The sequence below is a fragment of the Paramormyrops kingsleyae genome, chromosome 25 (genome assembly GCF_048594095.1).
Source record: "Paramormyrops kingsleyae isolate MSU_618 chromosome 25, PKINGS_0.4, whole genome shotgun sequence".
In the NCBI taxonomy this organism is placed as follows: Eukaryota; Metazoa; Chordata; class Actinopteri; order Osteoglossiformes; family Mormyridae; genus Paramormyrops; species Paramormyrops kingsleyae.
In genome coordinates, this window is record NC_132821.1 from 27573238 (window position 1) to 27586898 (window position 13661).

Below are 13661 nucleotides of genomic sequence, written 5' to 3' on the forward strand. Positions count from 1 at the left end.
GTATGGCTCCGGGCCCCGGAGTCTGGTCGCTCAAAGGAGGGACTGTAACTGTAGCCTTGTTTTAGCCTGCAGCCTTTGCTGTAGTGCGGTGTGCAGTACAGGGTTGTGTACACCAGGGGGCGCTCCTGGTAACTATTTACTATACATACAACTGGGCTTTTATGTTTGGATACAACATCCGTTCCACATGTTATGCTCGTCCTGGGTTCTACTGTTTTTCTTTGTGCCACTATATTACAGTCAATATGGCCCGACGCGTTGGGGGGGGGAATTCACCTTCAGTTTGATGTCCCGCCGAGGTAACATATTAAACTCTGTGTGAGAGATTCACATGCCCACTGGACGCATTTAACACGCGTGAACGATACATGGTCACTCCGCGGGTCACAGACCTGGGGCGGATCGCATCCTAAGGATTCGTGTTGCTAAAAAACCCTGCAGGGGGTGATGGTGAGCAAATAAGCAAGGAGCATTTAAAGCCCCCCACCCCTCCCCAGCTGTGATTAGTGCCCAGGCCAGATGGTTAATAAGTCTGCCACAGTGATGTCACCCCTTGAAAGAGTCCCTCCATCCCCCACAGTGCAATGAGGACCTGGACTTCTCAGTTTTTCTGACCTGGCGCTGTGTTACTGTGGCAACAAGCTTTTTTTTTCCCGGAATAAGCTCTGGTCACATGGTACAGGTGGGTCACATGGTACAGGTGTGGGTCATATGGTAGGCAGAAAGGACCCACCTGAGACATGAGACCAGCTTTAGGGGTGGATCTGAGGTTCGACCAGTGCACCCGGACGGTAAGGCCACCCTGCTCAGTGCCCAGGCCCTACTACTGCTGTCGGGGGGGTGGGGGGGAGTAAGTGAGGGGGAGGGGGCTCCATGTGTCCACTCCTCTAACTGTAGAACAATGCAGGCCATCAGGGGCCCAGCGACAGGTCACCTCAGCCTCGGGGTCACGGCAGAAGCTCTTCTCATTGGCTGGCTGAGTCGTGGGGGGGAAGCGGTGAGCTTCTATTTGTGTGTGAGCTGTGCGTGTGTGTCTGTGCACGCGTGTCTGTGATCCTGCGTGTCTGTGTCTCTTTGTGTTCAGCTGACACACATTCCTTAAAGACCCCACACCCCGTCTCTCCTGCACTAGCGTTCCCTCTCCCTCTCTCTCTCTCTCTCTCTCTCTCTCTCTCTCACTCTCTCTCTCTCTCTCTCTCTCTCTATTCCTTTCTCCTCTCGTCCTCCGCCTGCCGCTCTTTCCTACCCTCACTCGGCGGAGTCAGATGCTCGGAGCTCTCAGGGCTTAGGACACGGGGGTCAGCTTTGAGGAGTCTTCCAGGGCAGGAACAGGGAAAGGGGGGGGCGGGGGAGGAGAGGGGAACAGAGGGGGGTAAGAGGAGGAGAAGAGGCGCACGCGTGGGCCGGCGGAGAAGCGGCGGACACGGGCACGCAGCCGGTGCGGTGAGTACGCTGCATGCCGGCGATGCCGGGGGGGGGGGGGGGTAGAGGAGGGGGGATCTGTCTGAGCGCCGGGGTCTCTGAACCGCTGGCTGTCGTGCATAGAGCACGCCGCTCTGTCCCTGTGCCGGACTGCCCACAAATTTGGCGGGGGTTTTGAGGGCTGACCAGGGTGACGAGTCAGCGGGCTGCATCACGCCCAGAGCATGCCGAATGTGTCTGACACGTGTCCGTGGAAACGAGAGCCTTTTGGACGGGGCTCGCGGGTATCAGGCACTTCTAGGCAAACCTCAATCGCTATTTTTATGTATTTAAATTTATTCACATCTCATGCATGGTTACCGCCGGACTCTCGGGTCAGTGGGCGGCTGTGGTCTCTGCAGCACGGAGGATGGGCTCCAGTTTACGTCTGCGGTTGTAACCGACCTGCGACTGGATGCGGGTGAAGCGGCATATTTGTTCAGCTGCAGTTGCTGCTGGAGGTGTCGGAAGCTTGTGGCTTTTCTCACGTGTGCGCGTCAGGCGTCCCACGCCAGGCCATACAGGCAGTGCTGGCTGCCGCTTCTGTCACTTTCACACCCCACCCGTTGTGAGACCGGAGGCTGAGGCACACCCGCCCCCCTCTTAATCTCCGTCAGCCTCTTGTCACCCCTCCCCCAGCGGCCGCCACTTTTTTTCTTCTTTCCTCTGTGACTGGGGAGCAAACCGGCCCTGCTCTGTGATTGGTCCCAGAGCCTTTCGCCCTGTTACCAGCCCTCTGCCACCGGCGGCCCTTAACCTGCCCGGCGCATCCAGTCTCGGCCCCCCGGCCAAGGTCTCGCCTCCTGAACCGTTGCCTGTTGCAGACCCTCCCCCTGTCACTGTCCCCGTTGGCCAGCGTTAGCATGTCGGGTCGTTAGCGTGTCGCGCCGTTAGCGTGTAGCACTGTTGGCGTATAGCAGTTTTAGCGTAGCTTCGCGCAGGGAGTTATGCCACAGCCCGAGCTGAACTCTAACAGTGAGGCTCCTCCTGCCACTTTCCCGCATCTTTGATTATTAAACCTGTCAGAGCCAGCTGGTGTTTTACCGAAGCTGTGGAGAAACGCAGCTCAGGCCGTCCCAGGGACTCTGCAGCTGCTCTCCTTAGTTTTGTTTCGCTGCCATTTTCTGTCAGCGGGTAACTGATGGCGTCCTTCAGAGAGCCCGTGTCTCTAAAGACATACATCCTCCCTGCATGCCTCAGTTATCCCATAAATCTTGTGACAGGAAGTAACAAGGAAATAATTGTTATCCTTGAGCTCACAGAGGCAGCTGGTTATGAGTTGTTTACCGTTCCGAAAGGATTAACAGCATTGACTTTGCTTTGAAAGAACCAGTGTTTCATGGATGTCAGTGGTGGATTTGGTGCGTGAAGTGAGGGACGCCTATGCGCTGAGTAGAGCGAGCCGGGCGCTTTTTCACACGCAGCATCCGGCTACATGCCGCATGTGGGATTCTCGGGGCCCCGAGGCAAAGCGGCCTCCTCAGAACCAGCCGATTGTGGGAGACGAGCGAGGATGGCACGAAAACACGGAGCGTTTCAGCCCAGCTCCCTGAGGAGTGCTGACCCCTAGTGCCCATGCACACCTACTGCACTGGATTGCCTTCACTTAGCAACCTGAGCTGCCCTGATATTCAATTCGGTTCAATTGAATTTTATTTGTAAAGCATTTTCGCAACATTACATTGTCTCAAAGCGCTTTACATTATACCTGCCCAAAGCCCCCAGACAGCAAGCCAGAGGCGACAGTGGCAAGGAAAAACTCCCTAGAAGGAAGAAACCTTTGAGGAAGAAACTCAAAGGGGGGGCCCATCCTCCAGGGGCCGGCAGAGGAAGTCAAATGAGCAAGATGGCCCAATTCACATTGTACAAATTTTAAGAAATGAGCGTTTGCTGTGAGCAGCCTGACATTTGATTTCATGAACCGTGATTGAACTCTGGGTGCTAATGAACACATCCACATTAATTGCTTATTTGTTTACTGCCGCATCCATCCATCTTGTAACATCTTCTTATCCTGGTCCAGCTTGCAGGGATGTTTATTCATGCTCTCCCTTTTCCTTAATGACTGATAAAACGCGCACACATTCACCCAGAGAATGATTCACTTAGTCTTCATTAGTTAGCAGCCTAAATGAACAGTTGGTGTTGCTGGCCCTGTGCATTGTGGGACATCCCTGCTGCGATTCTAAATGGGCAAGCAGCACCTGAGCTAGGATGGATGTGGATCATGGAGCGTGAGTTTGACGTGCTTATTTTAATTTTATCCCGGTGAGGTTTCAGTGACACATACCATCGTGCGCTTTTGTTTAACTGTTTGGCCACTTCGTTTGCAGGCGATGTGAGTTTGCAAATGAGGGACGCAGATACGATCCCGTATTTTGCCTTAAATTTTATCCACTTGTCCAAACACAAGCTTGATCCTTAGAAGGGTTCTCTAGTGAGAGACTAATTTGGCTGTAATCCAAAGGCCCAGTGAGCCTCGCTCCGATGAATAATGTCCTCTGTGTGTGTGTGTGTGTGTGTGTGTGTGTGTGTGTGTGTGTGTGTGTGTGTGTGTGTGTGTGTGTGTGTGTGTGCACAGGCGCTTTTCCTTCTGCCAAGCCCCGTAGTCTCATGTAGTCATGTGGCGCTAATAGCCAGTGGCACGGAGAAGCCGCTAGCCGCGATACCAGGTAATATTAGCCAGAAGCTAGCGTTAATAGCCAGTGACATGGGGCAGCTGCTAGCCGCGATACCAGGTAATATTAGCTAGGCGCTCGTGCTAATAACCAGTGACATGGGGCAGCCGCTAGCCGCCATACCAGGTAATATTAGCCAGGCGCTCGTGCTAATAACCAGTGACATGGGGCAGCCGCTAGCCGCCATACCAGGTAATATTAGCCAGGCGCTAGTGCTGATAGCCAGTGACATGGGGCAGCCGCTAGCCGCCATACCAGGTAATATTAGCCAGGCGCTAGTGCTGATAGCCAGTGACATGGGGCAGCCGCTAGCCGCCATACCAGGTAATATTAGCCAGGCGCTAGTGCTGATAGCCAGTGACATGGGGCAGTCGCTAGCCGCCATACCAGGTAATATTAGCCAGGCGCTAGTGCTGATAGCCAGTGACATGGGGCAGCCATTAGCATTATATCAGGTAGTATTACACAGGCACTAGCACTGATAGTAAGTGACACGAGGCAGCCGCTAGTGGTAGTGCTAGGGAATACTAGCCAGATGGTAGCACTGTTAGCCAGTGACACAGGGCAGCCGTTAGCGACGATACCAGGTTGTTAGCCAGGCGCTAGCTGTGATAGTCAGTGACGCTAGGCAGAATCACTGCCGAGTGATATTAGTAGTCCATTTATCTCTGCTACGAGAAGAGGGGGTGTCTTCGTGACATTTGGGGCCCCAGCCGGACCAGATCGATACCCCATAGGGACTCTGCAGGCACCGATGAGCAAGCGTGCGTGATCTTGCTGGAGAGGCGCGCGTGCCGAGTGATACCGTCCCTCCCCCCAACGGTGGCTGCGGGCCGCTCGGGTCAGTGAGCTCGGTGGGATGACATTACATGGCCCACTGACTGACTCCTCTTACTTTCATCGCTCCTGATGGATGATTGTTCTGCAGCCTTTGACGTCCGTGTGCCTTACACCCGACAGGGCCTCTACGTCTTTGGATGATTTGATTATCAGATTTTGCTGACCCCGTAAATGGGCTCGTATTTGTTGTTGCTGCGCGAGCCTACTTCAGCGTGTAAACAGAGACGACAGCTGCACGGGCGTTTAATGAGAGCCTGACGAGGGCTGGGATGCTTGAATTGAGTGCGTCCCAGGGGCTAATATGGCCCCTTTCCAAAGCAGGGGGCTCTCTCTCTCTCTCCCTCCCTCTCTCTCTCTGCGATGGATCATCTGCGACACGAAAGCAGAGCATGGCGGTGGGCCAGATGCAGAGACATTCCCGTTAGCGTCTCCGTAGGCAGGTGGCCTCTTTCCCCCCACATGCTGTGAGCCACGGCGCCCCCCCTGCCTGTGCTCGCTGAACAGACCCAACCCGAGCTGGCCACCCCCCACCCCCCCGACGGGCTGACATTGATGCCTGATCCCCAGTTATCGGGAATGCCATTTGGGGTTCAGCCGGCGCACATGACCAAGATTGGCTCTACTGCCTCCCCTCGTGAAGCACTAGCGGGTGTGTGTGTGTGGGGGGGGGGGGGCAGGGGGCTAATAAGGGCACAGGTGGTGCACCTCCACTGCCACATGGCCGCAGTCTGCCCCCTGGGGCACCCAAAGGGGGGGGGGGTGCCTTGCAGCCTGGCCCTTGTTACTGTCTGTGTCTCTGCTTTAGGACGTGGGGGTGGGGTTGGGGGGGGGGGGTACAGGTATGTACAGCAGGATCTTTAATGCCGTTAGGATAGGAGTGGTACAGGTGACAGGTGATATAGCAATAATCTCCCCTTACAAGTAAGCAGACACTCGTGCCCCCCCCCCCCCGTCGCCATGGCCCATACGGTCGAAGTCGGCCGTATTCTTTAATTACACCCCCACCCGTCCTCTCCGCGTTTTTCCGCCGATGAGCTGCGATTCTGTAATTAACCTTGAGTGTCCCTCTCATTCTGTCCCGTCCCCCCACATCACATTTAAGCGAATCGAGGCTAATCAAACACAGATGGCGGCTTCGGCTGCTTGGAGGGGGAGGGGGGGGGGCTATGTGCCCTGAGTTGGGGTCCACCTGCCACCTCGGGCTGCACCCGTGGCCCTCTCACTGACTCTCGTTTTCTCTTCTTCTTTCTCCCGCTTTCCTGGACTCAGAGAGAGGTAAAGACCCTTTATTTTGTCCTCCTTACATTTTGCCTGTGACATCATCGTCCCGTTCGCTGTCCTGTCCATGCCGTCCATTGTCCTGCTTCACCGGCTCTTGCTCCCTGTCGCCGTTTATACTAACTGCCACTGTACAGACCTGCCTCCTGCCCCGTTGCTGTCCCTGTGCCGTCTCCGTTGGCCGCACAAGACAGCAGAGTGTGCTGCGGTTCACCGTGTCTCCTGTCTGCCTTGGGAGGGGTGCCGGGGCTCAGATGAGCGTGTTTTATTTGCCGCCCGTATTTATTCATGATCTGCGGCAGAGTGAGGAGGGAATCCATCATTCAGGGAGATCACATGGTGCTCAGAGAGCCAACCTCTGGCACGGAAACTCAAGGACATCGCTCTCATGACACCAGGCGTCAGAGCCGCTGAGACGTCCAGCATCCCACAATGCACCAGGGCATGTCTGCCACCCGGAGGTGCTTATGGGAGCTGCAGGAATTAAGATGCGATGAGTTCAGCTACGATATGGCCCAGTATCTGCCAAAAAAACCTGTCTGGTGACGTGATGCTTAAATATTCCGGTTGATTTCAGGGTAAAATAGAGAAACACGTAACACACAAGCGTTTCGATCTGAAGAACGGCACCTCCTCTGAGTGTTCTCTTCTTCCTCCAGGGACTTCGCCTACGTAGCCAGGGACAGAGACACCCGCATTCTAAAATGTCATGTGTTCCGATGTGACACCCCAGCCAAAGCCATCGCCACCAGTCTTCACGAAATCTGCTCCAAGGTACGTGCTGGTTCGTCTCTCCGTGAAGGGGGTCCGTCCCCAGGGGTCTGCCCGGATGGGCTTCGGATTTTGGGGACCCCCCACCCCAGATCAGGGTGCTGTTTAACAGGATGCTCGCTTTCTATCTGAGGCAAGAGTCCCGTTCGCGACAGTCGGGCCGGAGAGTTCCGGGATCCGTGAATCCGCCCTTGAGTGTCCCTAATCCTTTAGGGAAGTGAGCATGAACGGACCGGCTTTGTTCAGCCCGGAACCTGAGGCCCGGCCCTTTCCTCTGCGACTGTGTGCAGTGTCTACCTGATCCAATTTGGCATCTCAGTGCTGTACACGGTGGGGGGGGGGGGGGCAGGAACAAGCATAGTGATCTGGGTGTAGACGACACCCCCACTAAGCTTGGCCTTCCTTTTCAAATCACCTCAGATGATAACTTTTACATCTGCTGGAGTAGCAGGATGGGCCCGGCATTTACCATGCATGCCTCCCCCCTCCCCATCTGCACCAGCCCGGGGGGGGGGGGGGGGACTCCCTGTGAAAGAGACACCCCCTGAAAGCGGCATCCTTGCCCCCCACCTCGTAGGCCGTATGGCGATTTCAGCACCACACTCCCTCCAAGGTCGTGTATGTCTGGTTCTTGGGATGTTTTTTTTTATATCTCCTAGTAGCGATGGGTGCAGATTTACAGTGACAACGGAAACATTTTGATCGATCGCATCCGTAATTTATCCCCGGCCCAGTGTGACTGAAGCCCGTTCGCCCATCCGTTCCGGGGACAGCGAGACGCGACTTGGCTGGAAGTCCCCCGTTCGAGCCGTGGGGGCCCCAGGCTGAGGTGCGGTCGCAGACCCCCACACCCACATACTGTTTAACCCCGGCCGCGTGTCTCTCCCCCCCCCCCCCAAACGTTGTGCAGATTATGACCGAACGCAAGAACGCCAAGGCAGCCACAGGCAGCTCTGCTCTGGACAGGATGCAGGCAACAGCCGACGTCCCCCTGCAAGGTAGGGGGTCACCAAGGGGGGGGGGGGGGGGGCACAGACCTACACATCTGGGGATGCAGGCGGGTAAGATCTACAACTGCTCTAACTACTGTTTTGCGCTGTTGAATATTGATAGCATTTATGTCTAATGTATTGTTATTATTGTTCATTTTTTAGATTTAGATTGCAATGTGTTTAAATAAAGTGCACATTAATTCTGTGCTGGTAAAGTACCAGTGAAGGTGCAGCCCGTATGCATCCTGCAGCAGAACCGCTAATGATATCATTTACGGCATGAAGAATGGCGCTTTTCATTGTGTGGTGCAGCTACGTCTCTCTGGAGTAACGTAAAGCAAGCAGTTACAAGAGTAAAACAGCTGGTCCCCTGTCTGAAACCGTATCCCTTATCAACACCGAGTCTTGACGTAGAGACTCGGTGTATGTGTGGACTCGTACGTGCGGGTTGTTTGATGTTTTCTGGGCAGCTGACAGGCTGCTCCTGGCTCAGGAGTAAAGAGATGCAGCCCCAGGGGCTCATGGGCCAGGTGCGGCCTTCAATCTGCGTGTCCCCGCTGGTCACTCATGTTTGATTTGGGGCCAAACGTGATTGCGGCTCACTGATTACCCCCCAGTACTATCCGACGGGCCTTGTTCAGGGAGGGGGAATTGGTAGTCTCCGCCTCCCGTGGTCTCACCCTTAGCTGGGGGGGGGGCATGTCTGTTTGATCGAAGGAATCTTTGTTCTCTTATCCACCGGCGGCATAGAGCTCCGCTCCCATGGTCGGGTTTTAGTTGATCAAGCCCTCGGGACGCTTTTCTCTCTTAAGAATCAATCATTTTTCTCTCAGGCTTTGCCGTGGTCAGCCCTGGGAGGCGGGGGGGGGGCATGAGTGTGCCCTCGCGGGAGTGTTAGTAACACATAGCTTTGATGCATGTCTCTTCAGCAGAGTTTCCCACCCCAAAGACTGAGCTGGTGCAGAAGTTCCACGTGCTCTACCTGGGCATGCTGCCCGTGGCCAGGCCCATCGGTAAGCCCCGCCCACAACAAGCCCCACCCACCCTGCCCACTGCAAGGACCACCCATGACAAGCCCCACTGCAAGCCCCGCCCACATTAAGGTCCGCCCACTTTAAGCCCCGCCCATGTCAAGCCCCGCCCACGTCGTGCCACAGATATTTCTCGACCTGTTTCGCACGATTAATAAATCATGTGTCTGTCACAGAGGACTGTGCTGCATGCGTCTCTTGTTCATATTACTTTTTGGGCACCGCAGGGGGACGCGCCCCCCCCGAAATCTGCGGTACACAGGCCGAGATGAAAAGTAGATCTGTGTCCCACATCCGAGCCGTACTGCCCCCTGATGTCTGAGTCCAGGTCAATTAACTGATGCTGAAATCTCATCTACAGGGATGGACATCCTCAACGGGGCCATAGACGGGCTCCTGGGCTCCTCCGTAAGAGACGACTGGACGCCGGTCATGCTGAACGTGGCCGATGCTACTGTCACCGTCATCAAAGAGAAGGCAAGTGCCCCCCCACCCCCCCAGACCCCCGTGTGTCTCTCTCAGATGCAGTTCAGGCCGTGTGATTTAACGCAAAAACCTTAATCGTGCCCCTCAGTGTTCCTCACCACCTGCAGTTCAGCTTGGATCCCTTCTAATGAGCCTCAGGCCGTTATCTGTTAATTAGCTGGCGAAGGAACTCCCCGTGTATACAGGACACTTCCTGACATATACTCTTGGAAAATTTGGAGCCTGCCGTTTAAGTAAGATGTACTGTTTAATGCTTGAAAAAGTAAAGCCAAAAAATTATTTAAATGAAAAATCTGCTGACTGCAGGGATTTTGGATGCGGACAGTGATGCCCGAGAAAAGGTTATATACACGGTAGCGATTGCTTAACATGCCCCCTGAGGATGAGGCCTGTGTTAAGCGTCACCTTGGCGCTGATGTTCCACGCGTCCCTGCCGCCCAATCAGGAGGAGGAAGAGGAGGTGCTTGTGGAGTGCCGTGTACGCTTCCTGTCCTTCATGGGCGTGGGCCGTGACGTGCACACCTTTGCCTTCATCATGGACTCGGGGAACCAGCATTTCGAGTGCCACGTGTTCTGGTGTGACCCCAACGCGGGGAACGTGTCGGAGGCGGTGCAGGCGGCGTGCATGGTAAGGGGCGCTCCGGCGTGTTCCCGTTTAGAGTGAGGGGATCCCAGTAATAGTGTCATTTCTGAGAATCCCAGCGGTAAAGGTTTCCCACTTTGTGATGTGTAAGCGGTACCTGTCGATCCTGGTTCTACTCAGGAGTCGGAACCACTTGGTGTCTAGACAATAGAACCCTCACACATCTCATTACTGTTGGCCATGGCGTCACTATTGGTGCCACCTCGGAAACATGTGATCAAGTTCAGCCAATCAGGTGACGAGGCAGCCACAAAGCTTCTGACCGTATCTTCCTCCCCCGCCCCGGTCCTTTTTTGCCCACAGCTGCGGTACCACAAGTGCTTGGTGGCCCGGCCTCCTTCACAGAAGGCCTGCTCAGCATCGCCCCCTACAGACTCGGTGACGCGGCGCGTGTCCACGAGCGTGAAGAGGGGGGTGCTGTCACTCATTGACACTCTGAAACAGAAGAGGCCCATCCAGGAGCTGCCACAGTAGCGGCGAAATCAGCGATAATGAGCACGACAATAATAATAATAATAATAATTAATACAATAATAATGTAAATACCTGCAGTGCATTACACTAAAGTGCAAGATGAATAAGTAAAAAGTACAAATAAACAAAAAACAAAAAAAACTTAACGGCAACAAGCAACTGAAGAAGCGACCTGTGGAAGGCGAAAGGCAGAGCCAGCAACACGCGCCAGTGCTGTGACACCACGCCTGCCCCCACGGCCCCCGCCACCGTGTCCCCCCCGCCCTGCGTCCTCCCCGGAGCATGCCTGTGTCACGTGACCACGCCTTCGCTATGCAGCCCATGCGAGTCGGCTACACTCGACGTGTGTACACATCCGCAGCTTTACGGACACGCCAGCACCGCACGGCGTCTTCCGGGCCCGCCCCTGGATCAACGTTCTGGATTTTTCCGAATCCCTTCCCACACGATGGTCTACTGTGCCATATTGCTGTTGGTCTAAGAGGAGTCCCTGTCTTCACGTAGACCCAGCCGTTCCTGAATCCCTTGACCCCCTCCTCTGTCGCTATGGAAACACCGATATTCCAGCTTGCCGTTTCCCCTCCGCGTCCTTGGCTCTGTCCCCCCCCTTCTCCATTGACCCAGATGGTTTGGTCCTCATGAATATTACCAATATCTGTCAAAAAAATGTGCACGTGAAAGATGGAAAGGCCCGCAATGGTGTGGACAGCGGTCAACCGTGGATTCGCTCCGGTCCCCGGTCTGGCAACAACACAAACAATGGCCCCGCACTGGAGGGACCTGCAGAGACGCCATGGGGACAGCTATAAAACACCGTTCCGGTGTTCCACCCATCACACGCCACTGGGAGATGAGTAACACCCAGACGGGTCACTGGACAGATGAATGAATGTTTCATACATATTTAAGTTTGTATTATGTACATGTATCAGTTTTCTTTTCCTGATTTCTTTGCACACCTGATGTCAGTGAGCTTTGCTGCTGTCATATTGGGCGGCTGTGGTCCATACCAGTTTTTTTTTTGGGGGGGGGAGGTGGTCTTGATCAGATCTTTCAGGTATGGTGTCAGTGCAGGAGGTTTGGCGCTGTGGGTGGGATGTCCGTCTGAAAACCAAATGGGGAAGAAGAAAGGAACCGAATATTGGCTCTCACTCCCCCGTGTCTGTCGCCTGCACATGCCCAGACGTCCCCCCCCCCCCCCCATTTGCGTTGAACCAGCCATGAAGCCTTCTGTCCCAGGGGGGGTGAAAAACGCAGAAGTGATGTGAGTCATTCACTTGTGTACATATATATATATAACATTTTGCATGTATTTATCTCTTTATATGCAATTTTTTTTTCAATTCTTTATTTTTTATTATTATTTTTTCTGTTATCGAAAGACATTGTCTCTTATGGCCAAAGTGTAAAGTCTAAAGTATGCGGTGTAGATAGTCAAAAATGACAGGGGGAAAAAACTGATGCTAATTATTTTATTTTAATGTCTTTAGGCCAATTCGTTGTTGTAAAATTCGATGTTCCCAAGCATTATCTATGCATTGTATTGATCTAGCAGTTTTCAAATCAGACACTTTGCCTTGCATGTCTTGGGACAACTTAAGGATAATATGTACTTAACAGATACTTTTATTTTATTTATTCTTTTTTATATTGGAGTATAATGGTTTTATTTTGTTGGGCAGCTGGTCCCGTTTCGTCGTACACTTAGTCTCTCTCAGAATAGTCAATCGACACTGATGAGCCATGCGATGTTTCGATAGCTAATAGCACAACTCCTGCAGCAGATTGGAAAAATCCCAGTATCCCCAGTAACAGGGCAGAGGTCAAATGGCGTGAGGACCACCGCGTCCAGAACGCGTCACGGTATGTGTCGTTTTGGACCAGCAGACGTACGCCGGTCTTTTTACTGTAAAACGTTATCTTCTCTGCACCAAAATACAGATAGAAGGATGTTCACATTAATGATGAGGGCATTAGAGTGTGTAATAGGCTTGGGGGGTATCTCATTTTTCATACCGTCATTCCGTCCAGACATTATACCGTGGTATATGGTATTTTGGTGGTATTTTCAAAAGAAATGCTACCCTGGTATTTTGACATCTTGGTGGATTCACTGGGGGGGAGGGGGCGCGTTATTCCCCAAGATAAATTTCACTGAACAAATATACCTAAAATTCGCCAGTATAGCGTATTACTGTAAATACCTCCCAGGTCTAGTGTATACTGGGGTGGGGGAGGGGTGTGCTTCAGTCAGGCTGGCGTGAGGGTGAGATGGAGTTGTCGGGTGTCTTTCCTTCTTTAAGGTGTAGAAAACCAGACTAAACCTGAAATCTGGATTTAGTGTCCAGTTCACTTAAACTGCACGTCGTGTTATTATTTTTGTGAACAAACACATGAAGACAGACTTCTTTCAGCCTCTCCCATTTACTGTAGCCTTCAAAAGGGATCTTTTCATAGTCACATCAAGTGAGGAATTAATTGCGGCCAAGGTTGCATGGTCATAGTGATGTCTGTACATTGTTTTCAGACTAACAAGGAAGTGTGGTCTAGCAGGATACCCTGCAGCGGAGCTGAACGACATTAACTGAAGGTGAATTGCAGAATAATAGTTTGAGGAGGACATTAGATTTTAGACGTGTGAAATGCTGCACCCACCACACTTCGTGTCAGCTTATTCCAGCCCAGAAGACACCAAGATGTATCCCATCACGAATGTCTAACGCAGCTAACTAACAGCGCCGAGGAGACCAAACTCACCTTTAAACACACTTTGGGAAAAAAAGCTTCTGGTGTTACAGGATTTACACCGTATTCATGTAATCTGTCGTGAGAATAACCTGCATATTAAAATCTGACACTGTCTCCAGCCGGCTCCATGTCGTCCTTCCGCAGCCGCACTGCGCAGTGAACTCTTTGACGTCTGCAAGCTTTGCTTTGCGGTCACTGAAAGAAGCATCGGCATGATACCATGAGCTATACAATGGACGGTTTCTCATTCTGCTACACT

The 13661-nt window shown here is 53.1% G+C and overlaps 1 protein-coding gene across 5 annotated transcripts in view; it reads left to right on the forward strand.

The window, feature by feature from the left end:
* Positions 1-13516, forward strand: part of LOC111853099 (amyloid beta precursor protein binding family B member 2) — a 47593-nt gene extending 34077 nt beyond the window's left edge. For 2 of the 5 annotated variants that reach the window (XM_023829667.2, XM_072706926.1), the window contains 6 exons: positions 6917-7031; positions 7939-8026; positions 8950-9033; positions 9413-9528; positions 9983-10165; positions 10484-13516. In XM_023829667.2, coding sequence (XP_023685435.1) covers positions 6917-7031; positions 7939-8026; positions 8950-9033; positions 9413-9528; positions 9983-10165; positions 10484-10654 — 757 coding nt within the window. In that variant the 3' untranslated portion in view covers positions 10655-13516. Of the gene's footprint in view, positions 1-1369; positions 1444-5812; positions 6255-6916; positions 7032-7938; positions 8027-8949; positions 9034-9412; positions 9529-9982; positions 10166-10483 lie in introns of those variants that run through there. The other 3 variants (XM_023829671.2, XM_072706927.1, XM_023829668.2) reach the window with 3 other exon arrangements.
* The last annotated feature ends 145 nt before the right edge of the window (positions 13517-13661 follow it).